This window comes from Oculina patagonica, chromosome 4 (genome assembly GCF_052425735.1).
Source record: "Oculina patagonica isolate OP01 chromosome 4, crgOcupat, whole genome shotgun sequence".
Classification (NCBI taxonomy): domain Eukaryota; kingdom Metazoa; phylum Cnidaria; class Anthozoa; order Scleractinia; family Oculinidae; genus Oculina; species Oculina patagonica.
In genome coordinates, this window is record NC_135761.1 from 10007241 (window position 1) to 10024889 (window position 17649).

The 17649-nt window shown below is 37.7% G+C and overlaps 2 protein-coding genes across 2 annotated transcripts in view; both read right to left on the reverse strand.

The window, feature by feature from the left end:
- The window catches only part of LOC144649492 (sodium- and chloride-dependent transporter XTRP3A-like), a 19071-nt gene extending 14000 nt beyond the window's left edge, over window positions 1-5071 (reverse strand). Inside the window, exons 1-3 of the mRNA XM_078508997.1 lie at window positions 4844-5071; window positions 4646-4710; window positions 805-858 (exon numbers count right to left, since the gene is read on the reverse strand). Of these exons, the coding sequence (XP_078365123.1) occupies window positions 805-836 (32 nt within the window). The 5' untranslated portion in view covers window positions 837-858; window positions 4646-4710; window positions 4844-5071. The remainder of the gene's footprint in view (window positions 1-804; window positions 859-4645; window positions 4711-4843) is intronic.
- A 5895-nt stretch (window positions 5072-10966) lies between these two features.
- On the reverse strand, window positions 10967-15939 carry LOC144651388 (uncharacterized). The gene is made up of 2 exons (XM_078511319.1): window positions 15465-15939; window positions 10967-11805 (listed from the first exon to the last, which is right to left on the reverse strand). Exons 1-2 carry the CDS (start codon window positions 15937-15939, stop codon window positions 10979-10981), a joined length of 1302 nt encoding a protein of 433 aa, XP_078367445.1. The 3' UTR covers window positions 10967-10978.
- Window positions 15940-17649: the final 1710 nt, after the last annotated feature.

The following is a 17649-nucleotide window of genomic DNA, read 5'->3' on the forward strand; positions in this document are numbered from 1 at the left end:
GCTTAACTTGAATCATTTGTCATCGGGCTCTTCAACCTCAAAACGCCAGTTAAGCTGAGAATATTAGCTTGAATTTATAAAATTATTTGACAGACATGTCTGATAAACGTAATTTTGTAAATGTGTCAGTCGATGTGTTGCATATCAAAATCTGTCGGGTTAAGCATAATCCATGTATAAATACGGTTGAGTGCTGTGTAAATGAAACCTTGATTCCTTTCGGTATTAGCAAGGCAGTAAGTGTGATTTGTCAGGGATTATTGTTATCCTTAAAAGGTGTAGACATGCTTAAGAAGTGTACAAATTCTCCCCTCAATGACTGTTTAAAGGCAATAAACGGTCAAGCGCAAAAGTGTTAATACTGGGTGAATTTTTAAGCTTTAGATATTTAAACGAAATAGATTTAACCCGTAAGCTGAGGAAATTAGTTTCGCATTTTCATACGCCTCAAAATAAAAATCTATAGTTGGAAATTTCCTGAAAGATATTTTATGTCAGTTAAATGTTTTTATTTGGAGCAGAACTTGCTATGCATCTAGTGGTAAAGTTAGTGCGTTCATTTACGCCCCCATCACTTCCATTTTTGACAAAACCATAATTCTTCACTTTTCCATTGCGCCAGTTAAAACTACCACAGCTATTAATATAATTACAAGATGTAAAATTTTACACCCGTTATTCAAAGCACACGGATACCAAACGCTCGCAAGCACATTTTCACACCACGCACATGTAAAACACGCGATATTTAGTGTATAAGATACATACAGAAAACAAAATACAAGAAATATCATCAACACTTACTGTGCCTTACGGATGCCCGTAGCGCTCGGCATCTCGTTATATATCGTTAGCGTTCTGCAAAGCAAAGGAAAAATCAAGGCAATTCATCATGGATATTAAACCGCCGAGTCAGTAACTTTAATATCCACCCGTCGCAGTCACTGATTAATCGGCGGGTACCCGGCGCATAATATATAATAATTTAGGATACAATAACTGTGGTATGCAAATTTTAACACGCACTCACTCACGGACTTGTTGTTTGGTCTGGTTTGGCGGTTTTTTCTGTCGCAGGTGGTCGGTATATTTCAAACCATTTTTGGATTTATGGTTCGCCCACTCGCATTCAACTGGTTTCCTCAAATTAGCGAATTGTGGTTTTCTCGTGTGAGCAAACAAATGAGAGGTATCTCAAACACTAGGTCACGATAGAATCTGCATTTGCACTAAATTCTGGTGAACTGGAGATTATCCTAATTTTTAACAGAAAATATAATTGCATTTTCGTATAGTTATATCGAAAACCTTAATGTTACTGATAGGGGATTTAATGGCTAACATGGTCTTTTCTAGAATCGTCCGGATTATCACTTAAATTAATTTTTATTTAACCAGCAACGTATGAAAAATTATTGATATGTTAATGGTAATATTAAGTTGATTACCATAAATGGTGTTATTTTGATAATAAATGCAACCATTTTTTTATAAAAACAACAAAAAAACAAAACGTCTTTATAGATAATCGGGGAAACAAGCAGTCGATTAAGTAAACCATGATTTGAACTTCTGATGTCAATGAGAAAGTACTTAAATGTAACTGTACAACTTTTAGTTTTGATTTATCATTCATTTCAGCTTTGTCAATTATGTTTAACTTAAATTTATATTTTTATTTGGACTTGACAGTTAAATTTGATATCGGAACTGTCGATATCATCGCCACTGAAATTATTTTTTTGAGAATTTCCTCCAAGATTTGCAAGCTTTTTGGCATATGCCTGCAGAATGCATTATACAGTAGAAGACAAAGCACTCGTCAAAATGTATTACTATTGTTTTTTAACCAATCAAAAATTAACATTCACAAATGCATTTATCAGACACGTACTGGAACGCTTTGATTTCTTTACACTTTCCAGTAGAGCTCATTGCAATTACTTTACGGTTTATCAAAAGCGGAATCGAGCCAAAGAACGAGGATCAACGGGAGTTAGGATACGAGTTTACAGAAAGTTTGATAATGGCAAATAATGGTTCAGTTCCTTTCTTGCTGCTCGCCCGACCCAGACTCCTCACACTAAGGGTTATTTTTTGTAACATTACATCACAAAGAGTATAAAATCACTGTCGATCACAATGAGCATAAAATGATGGTGATGATGAAGATGATGATGAAGATAACGATGATGATGATGATGATGATGATGATGATGATGATGATGATGATGATATGCTGAAGAAAAATGGAAAAACACTTCGTTTCATTTGTCTCAATTAGTCATTGATGTTCTCTGCTCAGGGATTGTGTAATGTCCTTGAACACACCCCTTACTGATTTGGACTTAATTTTGTGTGAAACTGCACGAAACTGAACAGACTTATTCATGAGCTCTGGATGTGTGAGTTTGCACGCAATCGACTTATTATAAAAATGCAGATGAAGTATTGTCTATTAATCGAGCATGGCTTTTGTACTGATAAAACTGCACCTCAAATTGTCTTGTTTGCCACGGGAATTTCAGTAAATTTTGCTTGAGAAGCGATCTTGGGCATTTTTGCTTTATTGAAAAGGACAACTTCCTTCTAGATATGCTTTTTTCATGTAAATCTGATTCATGGACTAAAAAACAAGCGAAATTTTTCTTGAGAAGCGAGCTTGGCTATTTTTGCTTAAAATATAGCACCGTTCCAAAATGCATAGCCACTGATCTTTTTTGTTCGAAAGTCAAATTTACAGAGGACCTCACAGTGGTAATTTTTGTGATGGTCACTAAACATTTTAAAAGTGCCAATTGTTCATAGACGAAGTCAAACTTAGACCTCAGTTTATGGCCCATTTGAGGCTTACATGGGACTCTGAAGCTACGAATAGCAGAGGCTAGATTATTGTAAGTTACAACGAGTTCATTAAGGCTGCGGTGAAACGTGGCGTAACAAGTGCGATTATTGACTGATTTGTACCACGCTTTTAATGGGGCCTAAATTTTCTTCGAAATGTAATCAAACCTTCTTGAATAATGAAATCATAACTGACCGCGAAAAGACGGCTAAGATATGTTTAAGAAGTATAACGTACTAATTACAAATAAGAGTCGTTGATAAACCCAGTTAAGCAATGGACGCATGCTTTTTTAGTCAACTATGTAAGAAAATGTTAGTAAGCAATTAACATTAGTTTTTTAAAATAATGTTCTCCACATTGAATTATCACTGTTTCACATTTAAACTTTTCTCAAAAGGCAACATTCAGTTTTTGCTGCGGAGTTCATGGCTGAGTCCAGTTACAAAATTTAAACCTATTAAAGTTCCCGATCGGAAGAGATCTAAAATACGAGTTTCGTTAAGTATGTACAAAAGTACCACAAAGAATTAAGGATGGATTGTGAAGATACTTTGGAGAGTTAAGTGGATAATGTCATTTTATATTCAGTAGGACCAAATATCAAATATAAGCTATATTTTTAACGGGATGTTTGTGCTTGGGAACCTATTTTTTGCATACGAAAGAAATGTGCCAGGTCGTGTGTAATGTTTTAACGAGATAGACGCTGTTCCGAGTCTCCTCCATACCAAAACTGCACATGCGCTTTATACTGTTCGCGATCGTTAAACTCGCAAACAAACTTTGTAACAAAAGAAGCATAACAGTGATAAGAAGTTTCACATAATTGCGATGCCCCGGAGAAAAAAATGTTTTTGTAAGCCTAACGGCAATCTTCCAAACGATGTCGATAGCACACAATACGACCACTATTAATTGACAACCTGTTTTCATTGTTTGAGAGTTCGCGTCCAATTTTAGATATTAGACTTCCAGACTTAAAACGAATGCCGAAATCACGTTTGCCAAGCAAATAACAAACGACCGTTTATTGAAATGTCGGACAGCTGTTCCAATAATGAAAAGTAAAAGCATGACTTCAAAACGGAGATAAGAGATAGATAAGAGATTTATTTTCTTCCTGTCGTAAAAATCAGATACAAACAATGTCACGAATTTTACAAGATAGCCAAGAAAAACGAACTGGCCCGGAATGCAAAAACTCTTCATTTTACTTAGTAGTAGAATTATTTGGATACGATATTTTAATTAACCCAAGTAGACGAGGGGAGTTATTGGGTACAATGAACTAGGATAACAACCATTACTTTAAATTTGTGAAAATTATTTATGTAATGGCCGCCTGGACCTATAGATTTTATCACCGCTACTGAACAAAAAGTATGCTGATTTTCAAATATTTTAGCATAAGGTGAATTATGAAACTAGGTGTAAAGTCGAAAAACAGGTACTTGACACAATTTCTGTGTCTTCTTTTAAGAATTAAACATCAACACGGTATAAAAGCTAATAGAGACTTCTATTAGCTTCGTGGAACCGGCGTTAACAAGAAGCGTTCGCCTGGTTTCTTATCAGTTGTTAAATAAGCAGGATCGATTAGCACCATTTAAAATACTGTGTCGTTATTTCGAAATTTGAGAAACTGTCGACAAAATCCGTTTACACTGATTGGATCGGTGTATGAAACGAGTTTTGTTCGGCGCTTAAAATACTTCTCGTATCTTTTAAAAAATTTCCTCCGTATCTCATCAAAAGAATCTTGTTAGAAAACATGAAGTAATGTCAGGTGATGCTTACCGTTGAGAAATTATTCCGTCGTTTGAATTGCGTCGGTCAAGACTCGCTCTCAAAATGATTGATTCCTAGGAATATTATAAAACAGAGTTAAAATCGATATACAACCCAAGGCGACAAAAACAAATGTTAATATATACCGAACGAGACATGGTTTCGCTTAGGCATAATAACAATTTTGATAAGAGTTAGTTTACTCACACTTCACTGAGTAGAACCGTTCGCAGATGTCCATTCGAACTCTTTTACGACAGCGTACATTCCAAAAAATATCGCCTCACGAATTAGGCCATGTGTAATCAGGTCATGGCACACACTTTGTCTGAGTCAAACGCCCTCGTCTTTTTAGATTTACGGTAGAGGAAGACAGTCGTATATATCGAAAACTTTATATTTTCTTCCTCGGTTAGTGAAACACCTGCTTTGGGGCTTTGTTTTTGGTTTTGAGGTAAATAGTAAGTCGTAATTGGTTGCTGTACTATAAAACATTTGAAGAGGTCTGAAGGTGGATCTAATTAAGAACACGCGAGATAACCGAACCTTTTGTTCTTTTAATTCGCTATTTATCAATTGCTGCAAACTCATCAAAATCTTTGATGTCCTTTCATTCGGACGCCAATTTTCTCTTACCATTGGCACCGTTCGCTGCACGAAGTTGTTTTGCGCATGCGTATGTTCATTCCCAAGTGTCTGTTTACAATCCGCGTCACAGGGATTAAAAGCACTTTAATTATTCTTGATTTAAGGTGCGCAAGTAAAAATTTAAAACCAAATTGAGATCTTTTGCTGGGCGTCCATAAATGCGAAAAAAATTTTCTAGGTTACAGCACCAAACTTTAAGCGTTTTGTATCTGAACATAAACGTGATGTCTTTACGAGTAATTTGAAATTAAAAGCGTCACTCAGCTAGAGTTCTAACATCTGCGGAAACCGAAATTAGTCCAACTTTTCAGGAATCGATTTCGACTTAAAGCAGCCCCGTTTTGAATTAAATATTTCGTTTGCCTTTTTTTTTCAGTTAATCGATGTGAAATGTAGCATTGAATTGCGATAAAATTTTTATCATTTCAAGTGTAAAAAATAGGCTGCTCTTAAATTATTTGTTATAGGATTCTAGTACGAAGCGATTTGTTTAATAATTTATGCGCACAAAGTTTGAATAATAATCAGCAGGCGCACAAAAAGAAAACAGGCTTCCCGGCTCGCTATGCATCAGACTTTAATTACTTCGCAGTTACACAGGAGGCGCGGTGGCCTAATGGTTACTGCGCTGACTGCGCAGGACTCCGGGTCGAGTGGACCGGGTTAGAGGCCTAGGGGCCCGTTTCTCGAATGTCCCGAAAAGTTTTCGCAGCCGAAGAGCCATAGCAAAATCTTAAACCATATAATTACAGTGCTGATTAATTCCATGATGTTTTTCATATGAACAGAGGTTTCCTTCATACTAAATTTCAGGCTCATACACTTCTCTGTTTTTTTTTTTTTTAAAAAAACAGATAACTTAAAATGCCTTTACGGGCCCGAAAGGTTTTCGGGGCTTTCGAGAAACGGGCACCTGTTTGGCCCGGGTCATTGTGTGCATTTTCGTCCCCAGGGCTGCTTGAACCTCTTAGTCGACAGAGCCTGGGGCACGAGGAACAAGTCGCTCAGGGGACACATGATTTGATTGGCTAGAACTTAAACAAAGGAAACTTCAATTTGGCGAATCAAATAAACCGTTTCAAATTCCCTTTGTTGCAAGGGGTTTTAAAACGGTTGATTTGTTTGGCTGCATGGATTTAAAATCTCTTTGTTTAAAATCTAGCCAATCAAATCATGTGTCCCCAGAGCCACTTGTTTCTCGTGCCCCAGGCTCTTTCAGCTAAGATAAGAGGGACAAGCGATTCTGGTGACAAGAATGTGTGTTGTGTTCTTGCGCCAAACACTTTACTCTCATAGTGCTTCTTTCCATCCAGATGTGTGTTAAGGGTTCGTTCGTTTGACCTTATTCTGGAATAAGAATATATTCGGGATTATTACAGAGTAGCCATTCCATCCTTAGGTCAATAAAACGATTTTTCCGTTTCCGAAATAATGGCTGACGACGTGGAATAGCGAATTGGATGAAATGAAATTATGACCATGTTACACACCGTAAACTAGCTGGACATCACAAACTTGAGGACCGGTAGTTTTTATCTACTTGTGTCTATTTTGATTTATAACCCGGGCAACCATTAATTTTTGTGCGCGCTTATTGGACAAAACGCATCACGTGGTAATTTCAAAATTTCACAGTTGCCCTCGAAGCTTCGCTTCTCGGGCAACTGTTCATTTTTCGACAATCTTTCAGCCGCGGGCATTATCCGCCAATATACCAGCCGCCTGAAGGGGTTTAATCTATTTACTAAGTACATGTAGGATGGGAGCCTACAAAATAACCGACATTGCGCAAGAACTGCAGATTGACAAGATCATAATGCATGAGAGCTACAACCCTGTTACCTTAGCACACGACATCGCACTCCTAAAACTGAAGACCAAAGCAACACTTGGTGCAGGTGTCGGGCTCGTGTGCCTGCCAGACGAGAACCTCGCCCTGGTACCAGGCAAGACATGTTACATTACCGGCTGGGGAACATTAGACGAATCCCAACCAGAATACCTTCAGGAAGCGTCAGTACCAATCGTTTCCCAAGAGGTATCACCGTATGTGGGACCGTCTACGCGAACATTTACGACTCCGTGATCTGCGCTGGTTTTAGGGGAGCAGGGATGGTGAGAGCGCTCGCCTCCCACCAATGTGGCCAGGGTTCGATTCCCAAACCCGGCGTCATATGTGGGTCGAGTTTGTTGTTGGTTCTCGTCCTTGCTCCCAGGGTTTTTCTCCGGAGTCTCCGGTTTTCCTCCCCTCACAAAAACGAAAACTGCTTAATTCCAATTCGATCGGGAATCCGAGGGTCACAAGTTTGTCAGTCGTAGACTGTTACGTGCTACCCTCGTAAAATAAGCTCAATTTATTTATTTGACGCTGGAGGAGTGAATGCCTGTGAAGGTGACGGGTGCACTACACCTGGTTATTATGGCGTCTAGTGGTAGGGTGAGCTACCTAAAACGCTGGGTCGAGAATACGATGAGCAGTAGCCTGCAGTGCAGGCGTTTTCCGTGGGCGCGCGTTGTACTAGTTCGCGATCGAGTAGATTCGCCGCCATGTAGGCCTTTCTCGATTATGCTAGCATTTTTTTCGGCATTTTTTGAGAAAACGAGCATTTTTTTCGTTTTTTCTTTAAAAAAAGAATTTCTAGCATTTTCTGTCACTTTTCATGACTGTGATCCATATTTTCAGCACTCAGAACTCAGAAGGATAAATAATCCTAAAGTTTCACAATTTTGATTACATAATTTGATTGTTTTCTGTCTTTTTCGACTGTTTGTGCGCTGTGCTACTTGTGTACTTGTGTTGTGTTACTTGTGTGTGTTTTTTTATTTATTTTATTTTTTTAAAAAATAAATATTTTTATTTTATTTTTTATTTATTATTTTATAAACAAACAATTATTAAGTATCACCTGTTGTTGATATGAGCGTATAATGTGAGATTTTGTACGTTTTGTTTGAAATAAAACAAAGCATTTTTTGGAATTCAAGTGGCATTTTTAAAGGAAATCAGGCATTATTTTAGCATTTGTTTGGCTTTATGCGAAAATTTCTAGTAGCATTAAATGCCAGTTTTACTAGCATAATCGAGAAAGGCCAACCGCTATGTTGGATGAGGGCAGAGAGAGGTTTGGAAGCGAGGTTTGGAAGAGAGGTTTGATAGAGAGGTTTGGAAGAGAGGTTTGGTAGAGAGGTTTGGAAGCGAGGTTTGGCAGAGAGGTTTGGAAGAGAGGTTTGGAACCCTCACTGTCTTTTCTGCCTCACTCCTACTACCCTAAGACACGTTTCTCCTATCCCCAATCCTCTCCCGAGTAAGAATCCAAGATGGCGCCCGATCAAATTCAATTCGAATATGCTCACTAAATACGCCTGCTTTGCAGGCCAGATGAACAGCAACTAAGGATAACCTCACGATCATGTTAGATTAGTAACGCCGTTGTAAAGTTAAGCAAATGTAAAACTGTGAGGTAGAATAATAAAGAACTGAAACAAAAGCAATATTTTGTGTTCAAGACTTTTAACCTAATGATGATAAAAAAATTAAACTCAAGCTTTGGAAGACGAGGAAAACCACAAAGTTTGAACTCTGCCATAAAATAGCTCATATTCTAATTCGCTCCCGCTCAACTGAATATAAAACATTTATCTTGTAATAGGCATCCACTTTTAGGGGTGTCAGTCAACACAAGCCGTGAACGACCCTCTTTATTATGTCTTGCAATCACAAATACATAAATTTCATAAACAACATATGCTGAAAATAACGAGAACTAACAGTTCAACCGAATAAAAACTATAAAGTTTACAAAAATCGGAACATCTGCGAGTACAATATAAATATAATAACATGATAAGCCAATACACGAAAACGCTAATTAACCTTGGTCATTGGGTCTTTAATTTAGAGGGCGAAGATGCGGTCGTATGACTCGAATAATTATAAACGAAGACAACGCCATATATATACCAACAGCCCGCTAATAAGGCATTGTACAAAATGCCACATCCCCCCCCCCCCCCGAGACGAGGTCACGTAACCCATGATAAATTCATGCGTTGCAAACCTTCATCAAACCTTTCCATCTAGGAGTTCTAGTGACATGCGTAATCAAACATTAATCATACCTTTTCCTATATTTTGTTTTCTTCTGATCACCCGACCTTTGGATCTATAAAGTCTTGAACGTTTTCTGGATCAAACCGGCCAGAGACAGACTGCTCTTCTCCCATTATCAAAGAGCAATGACGAGAAGTAAACTACATATATAAACGAGCCAAAAAAAGATGTTTACATTTTCCCGATACAGTAAAAACCCGCGAGTAAGAACCTAATATTTAACTGTTATGCTAAAATATGCAATTTAGATACCATTTTTATAAGAACCTATTTAGCCTAAATTTGGAAACAGGTTCTTAATTTCTCAAATTGATTAAAAATGTTTCCTTTTGGGAAAATAGGTTTGGACAAGGCTTTATGTTACGTTCTGAATGATTAGTGCTTCATTTTTACATAAACACTAAAATCTCTGTAACGACATTGAAATTTTTTCTTCAGAAATTAAGAACCTATTAAGAACCTAATTAGCCTTAATTCGTGTTAATAACCTGTTATTTAAGAACCTGTCTAGGCTAACCTGAAACAAAAATAGGTTCTTATTCGCGGGTTTTTACTGTATTTCGATTTTAAAAAAACAAGCAATCCGCGGGGACTAGAAAAGATATTCACATTTTCATTTGGATATTCAACAGTTTTTCTTTTTTTTTCTCCTTGCCTTAAGAAACAGTCTACAGTTTTTCGCTGATTATATCAAGTATTTTACTGATCCAGACCTAAAGAAAACCCAGCACTTCTCATCGGTCTGTCTTTATGGTTTTTGCCTTTCTCAGTATTTTGCGTCCCAAAGATGCCAGAAGATAACAGGGAACTGCCTAGAAGCATTCTGTTGTACGAAGACCTGAGAATGTTTTTACAACTCGTGGAGGTGCAACGAATATTAGATCTGACAGATAATCGATAAGCCACTGATATTTGACAGAAAGACTGAGTTATTGCCCTACATGCATGCAGGTACTAAGTGGCGCATTTGTGTTATGTCGAGTTGCCACGTGAGGGGCAGATAAATATATTACAAATTTCCTCCATGCAGTCTTGCTAAAACTTTCTGCAGACTCCTGTTCGATCTTTCTTCTCAGCTTTATAACACATTTTCTATTGATATAAATGAAAGAGTAAAGGGACCGCGTGTTCACGATACATACAGTGGAAACATCAAAAGGAATATTGTTTGTCAAAAAGGTATTAGGTTAAAAGGGACACTGTCACGGGGATTTAATGCTTTTCGGTAAAATGAACTTGAATTGGTGAATAGGTCTTCTCGTACATGAAATGCACTTAGTACATCGAGATGGAGATATAAAGTAAATTGTTGATGAAAGAAAGAGGGAGAAAAAAATAATTTCTAGGTGTTTTTTTCAGTACACAAGGACAAATCTTGAAATTCTTGATTTTTCAAGTTGAGATCTAAAGTTCCTGATGGCATCACAATAATGGCTTTTTTATCGCTTCAGCACACTTGCATGGTGATTTTTTTTTAAAAATTGGACTACTATTCGTAGTTTCCACATGTCCTTAGGCTCTTGAGTTTTTGAAGTAAACTGGTGACAGTGTCTCTTTAAGTTCAGGTTTGATATTCAAATTTCTTAAGTGCACGAATTCCAGCCACCTGTACCAGTATGCCTCGTTAAGCAATAAATTTCGTTTTCTAGTTTGCTAATACAATGTAATTTTAGTTTTGGCTCCACATGAAGTCCTATCAATCCAGCAGAAAGCACACCGACATCATTGCCAACCATGAGCAAGCTTAGTGCGAACTCGCTACGGCGGAGATCAGGAAGTTGTTCAGAAACTGTATGAACCGAGTTCACGTAAATAGAGCCGGCTGTGAAGCCTTCGGTAAAGCACAAAATTAAAACAATCCAAACGGACGAGAAAAAACGAAACCAAGAGGCCATCAGAAAGAAAAAGAGATGGACGCACTCGATCAAGGTAAGAATCCATAACTTTTGTACCCGAATGCAAGGGACCATTTTCGGGCAGGCACATGATGCGATCAGGATATGAGACCTTCCCAGAAACTTCCCCAAGTGGTACATTAGCATGTAGTACAGATAATGGTCTCTGGGAGAGAACGGTGCCCCAGAGAAAGCCAGAGTGGTAATGACAGCGCTGTTTGCGAGATATTCCGCGTAATATGCCAAGAACATGTACGTGATGGAAGGATAGATTGCGCTTGCAACTGAGAACATTTCTTTCCACGATAACTCGGGATTTATCTTCATTTGAGGCTCGCTGTCAGTGTTGGTTTCCAGTGGGACGTATTTGATACTTTGGCGAGTCATGTCACTATTTTGTCTTTCTGGAAGATGGTCCTTTGGGAGACTGTAGAAAGAGACTAAAAGTAACAGCACAAAAGGGGCAATTATTCCAAATACTGTTCTTGGTGCAACACACGCCCATGTCGTCATAGCTAGAAATAAAAACAGTATCAAGAATAAGTGTGAAAGTTGAAATGCTGACACATAAGTGAAAAAAAGGATATCTACGGGGCTTTGGCCTTTGGTTGGTGAAAGAAATTAGCAGGCATTTTTTGGAAGAAGCAATACTGAAAAGGCCGACCGACCGACCGACCGACCGACTGGCTGGCTGACTGGCTGACAGAATGACTGACTGATTGACGGACTGACTGACTGACTGACTGACTGACTGACTGACTGACTGACTGACTGACTGACTGACTGGCTGACTGGCTGACTGGCTGACTGGCTGAATGACAGACGGTCGGACGTCACTTTCTCGCTCACTTAATTCACCCCGACTCTAGAATTGATAGATAGATCGATTGATCGATTGATGGATGGATGGATGAATTGATAAATGAATTGATTGATTGATTGTTTGTTTGTTTGTTTGTTTAATTTACCATTACTAGCCGGGAAGAAATAGTGCGTTCGTTGACTCTTCAAGATAACAATAAAAAATCGAAGTATCAGTCCGTGTGTGCTGGTTCCATTATTATTTCGAAAAACAATAATCAATAGAAAACTAATGATATGGTGGGTCGATGGAATTTCAGGATTTTTTTTTCTTAAATTTATCAAACAGTGTTTTTTTCATCCAAGAACGCTTTGTTCGGCCATTGTTTTCCTTTGACGATTAAGAGCTGTGCATAATTATACAATACAAAACAATACTTTATTTAAAGTGGGAAACATGCTTAGCTTAGAATAGCTAGTTTACAGATGTTCCACTAAAATAACAGATAAAAGAAAACTAAAATAGAATCTATAAAAATGTAAAAATATATAATCTAAAATCTAAAATGTTTAAATGCACTACCTAAAAATATTATTGTGTCTACTATGTTAAAATGCTACAATGCATTACATCTATACTCGGCAAAAAAGTTTAAAAGTTTACAGTGCGTATCCTTCGGACAAATTCATTTTTACCAACAATGGCCCTGATTTCATTTGGTAGCTCGTTCCATATTTTTGTAGCAAAGTAGCGCCACAATTATGTGCTCGTATCTTTTCTTTTCGCCGACCAGTAAAAAATCCAACCTTAGCGGCAGGTTCGTAATTATATCAAACGAAAACAAAATTCGATGGTATGAGCAGCCCAATATTATGGGACGATACGGCAATTGCACATACGAACAAATTGCTTAGGCAGTGGCCAGTGTTGAGATTAACATCAACTAAAAATAATGTAATTTACTGCTATCTTGGACATTACATGGTAATAAACTAAGCTGATCAATCATGAATCAACTGACTGACTTTCTTTTGACTAATACTGTCCGACCTCTATTAAGCTGCCACCCTCGGGACTTTGAAAAGCATCCGGAGACCCAGGGGCAGTTAGTGGGGCGAGGGAAACGCGAAAATGCGGGTAAAAAATAACGCGAAACTGCGAGGGAAATAAACAGCATATAAAAGTTGTATTGACTGAAAGTGCCCCTGGGGAAAGAATCTTACCAGACCAGTTCAAAAAGCTCTCTGAATACTGCCTCCTGATTGGGCAGAAAACTCTTTTGTATTCCCTTTGTATTATTCTGCCCAATCGGCTACCACTTGGCGACCACTTGGAAATAACACAGCCTCAAATAGTTACTACTTAAATGACAATTACTGTTCCTGCACATGTATTCCCTGACGACAGAAGATCGTGCGGAATGTGGAAGTAACACCTTTTTTCGAACAACAACAGAATAATTTTATTTAAAATGCGAGGTTTACAAAGCGATTAGAACTTGGAAAGCAAATTTATCTGACTTTGCGACCGAAATTCTCTAACCGTATGAACGAAATACGCTGTAACTCGGCACAAACCTTTGCAATATCCTGTTCTAGCTGCAGCTTTAAAAAAATGAAAAACAAATCGACAAATTTTTCGCAATTTGAAATCACGTCATTTGTTTGATATTTTCAAAAATTCGGCTGAAAACCATCCATCTTTATTGACTGCTAACATTTGATGTATATACATGATCTTTTTAACTTTAACGCACAAGATTAAGGCGACATCAGCCTTCAAACTGGCTGAAACTGGGTTATTATTAGTATCACATTTATGCGACGGTCAAGACAGACGCACAACACTACAGTTCTTAAAGGCAAAATAAAGATGTCGCTCGTTCAGGAAATCTACGGAGTGGATTTTCCTGTAAGTTGTTGGGAGTAAACTTCAACTGTTTGGTAGCATTTTGGGGTAATTACAGAAAAAAACCACTGGTGCATTTTTAAAATAATCATGTTTTATTGAAAACGATGGCTTCCGAAAATCGCTCATAACTTAAACAAATCGCTTTTGATCACCTTAAAATTTATCATTTTATATAATTTAAGCATTATTCTTTCAGATTCTCAAAAATCTAAGCAATCACTTTAAGTTTTCCCGTTTTAAAGCGCGCTTAAAAAAGGGAACTGTCAGCCTCATAAATACCCGCGGGCCACCTTAATAGAGGTACAATATAAATTGGATAGGAATGGCAGTAAACAGTTGACTCAATATAGCAAAATGCTTTTAAAAAGTGAGCATATATGAAGATAAATCCAAAATTCACTGAAACAAAACATCAAGTGCATTTCCAGTCCATGCATAGTTCTAGCTCTTGCACTGAGGGCACATTTCTCGGCTAAAAAGTTTAAAAGTTTACAGTGCGTATCCTTCGGACAAATTCATTTTTACCAACAGTGGCCCTGATTTCATTTGGTAGCTCGTTCCATATTTTTGTAGCAAAGTAGCGCCACAATTATTTGCTCGTATCTTTTCTTTTCGCCGACCAGGGAAAATCCAACCTTAGCGGCAGGTTCGTAATTATATTTAGTCAAACGAAAACAAAATTCGATGGTATGAGCAGCCCAATATTATGGGACGATACGGCAATTGCACATACGAACAAATTGCTTAGGCAGTGGCCAGTGTTGAGATTAACATCAACTAGAAATAAGTCCGATCTCTATTAAGCTGCCACCCTCGGGACTTTAAAAAGTGGCCGCTTAATAGAGGTACAATATAAATAGGATAGGAATGGCAGTAAACAGTTGACTCTATATAGCAAAATGCTTTTAAAAAAAGAACATATATGAAGATAAATCCAAAATTCACTGAAACAAAACATCAAGTACATTTCCAGTCCATGCATAGTTCTAGCTCTGACACAGAGGGCACATAGTTGAAATGTACAGTATTTCTTCGGCTTGATAATGTACAGAAAATATGCAAAACATCGTTTACAAGTTTATTATGCCTTTTTGCATCAACAGTGAGTGTGTGAAAAAATTTAGCTCGAAATATTTCACAGACGATATATATCATCTGTTACCATTTCGCTTGGAAAGATAATTTGCTGGCCGCTTAATGGAGATAATAAAAAACAAATAAATAATACACTTGCGACAGCAAAAAGGTGCCCGGCCGTTGAATAGAGGGTTCAAATACAGCAGTTTAGTGACAAATAAATCGGGACTTTGAAAAGTGGCCGCTTAATAGAGCTCGGACTGTTGCAGAGTGTGGTGATGTCACTGAGTCAAGAGTCTCGTCTTATGGAAAAACGTTTTTGTCGTGTGCGTCTCCGTAATGCATATATCAAGTATTTATAGTACAAGAGTTATACTCACTCACCTGTATAGAAATAAGGCCCCAACATAGATGACAGTCCTATTCCAGCAGCAACAGCACTCGCCGCAATATCGCCATAAAACGATGTTAACGCTAAAAACGTTATTTCACCCAACGCACCGGCGCCGCATGCAACACCGACACCAACGAGCCGCCAATGCACGTCGCTTGCAATGATAATTATCACGAGTCCTCCGATGGTTAGCAACGCTACAGCCGCGGTGCGTATCAGGTAGGAACAGTTTTGAACAAACCACGGACAGGCGACTTTGACTGAAATCTCATGCACGGCTGCCGCTAAGATCACGGTAGACGAGGCAATGTGACTGCCAGTTAAAATGTCTTGTGTTGCTGTGAGTATCACTTCTTTGGTTACCATACTAAGCAAGCCAAAGATGGAAAAACACACGACAGTTTTGAATCTGTTGGGCTGCAAACGTTTTATTTCTGTGGTTTCGTCTTCCATCTTCAGAGCCATATGAATACTTTTATGCTTACTTTACTTGCTGGCGAACTTCTGACTACAATTAACTGCTAGTTCAGTCAATAGACTTCTTAAGCTTCGTTTATTTTTTTGTCTCATCTCAGACCACGTTATGTTAATTTAATGTTACCCGTGGTAATTTTCTCTTTCAAATTTACATGGAAATGAATGAATAATTTCCAGATAGACAACGAAACAATCCTCTGGAGAACATCACATAAATGGGCAATTTAAATACGTAGCTAACGAGGTCTATTCCCACGTTCCCTTTGAAAGGGAAACCACACACATTTCTCTTTGAGGTAAAACGCCGTGACGAATACTTTTTTCTGGTAAATTTTACTATCTTTGTCAAGGTAGATGGCCAGAATAAAGCAACGCGAGAAATGTAAAAATTGCATTGTTTATTTCCATGATTAAAATTGAAGAGTTATATGAAGTTTACAAGTTTTTTTTTTCAGCGTTACTGTCACTTTACCTGTCACTACAAGTTTACATAATTATTCCTTCGTTGGCGGGGAAGGCCTGCATTTTCCATATCATTGAATATCGTGTCTTTTAGTTTAAACATATTCCATGAGTCACCATTATGTTTGACAAAAATTATTTTCAATTGTGAAATAGGGTTTTCACCTTTGTGCGAAGTGTGAACAAAATATGAAGTAAGTAATCGACCGTATTTCAGTGTCCAAAGAGTCGGTAAAATGAACAGATTTTTAGACTGAAAAATAAATAGAAAAAATTTAAATAAGTTGGAGAACCCAAAACATCTATTTCCAGGAAGAACACTTCCAAAAACAAGATCTTAATTTCTATTTTATCGTCTGATTTGACACCCGTTAGAAATAATTAAAAATAACAGTTGTGCATCCTGAAGTATGTTTGAATATAGTAATGACGTTCAGTGAGATATGGAGAAACTCAATTTTTTTCCCGAAAATATCAATTGATATGGTTTAAATGCACGATTACACTTAAAATAGTCGATAGTAAAACGTAGAGAAATTTCCAGTGAAACAAAACAGTTGAGATAATTAAAACATATCTTGCGGAAAGATTGGTTTTAAAGAAACATAAAATGATTTAAAAAGAACGTACCATTTCAGGCCCGTAACCAGGATTTTTCACGGGGGTTGCGTATGAGCGCCACAGGCGCGAAAACGTAGGGGGGTATGGGAGCCTCCTGCCCAGGAAATTTGGAAAAAATAGGTTATCCGAGACAGCATGTCGTGCGTTTTGAAGACAGTTTTTAAGGAAAGAAGGCAGGTAAAAGTGAAGGTAGCAGCGACAATAATCTGGTACATTTTTTTAAATCCAAAACGTATTTTTCAGAAACAGAACCTTGTAAACGTAATTTACAATGAATGGCTAACAATGACGGCAGTACATAAAAGGAAGGAAGGAAATAGATAGGTTTCATTATTTCAGTGTCAAATGGTAATTAAATAAATCAGCCTGAGAGTCGGTTTGTTGATCTTTTAGCACTGTGGCAAGCTCCAACCTTCTGGGTAGTCTCCTCTCTTTTTTCTAGCGCCTGGGAATATTAATGGCACTTCGAACGGTTCGACTATTCAAGACAATGAAGGACATTTGGTAGAATGTATAGTTGAAATTAACTAGAATCACACAATTTGGTCAAAAATATACCACACGAATCAACAAATTGTGGATCTTCAACCCAAAGGACCATATTGAATGTAAATA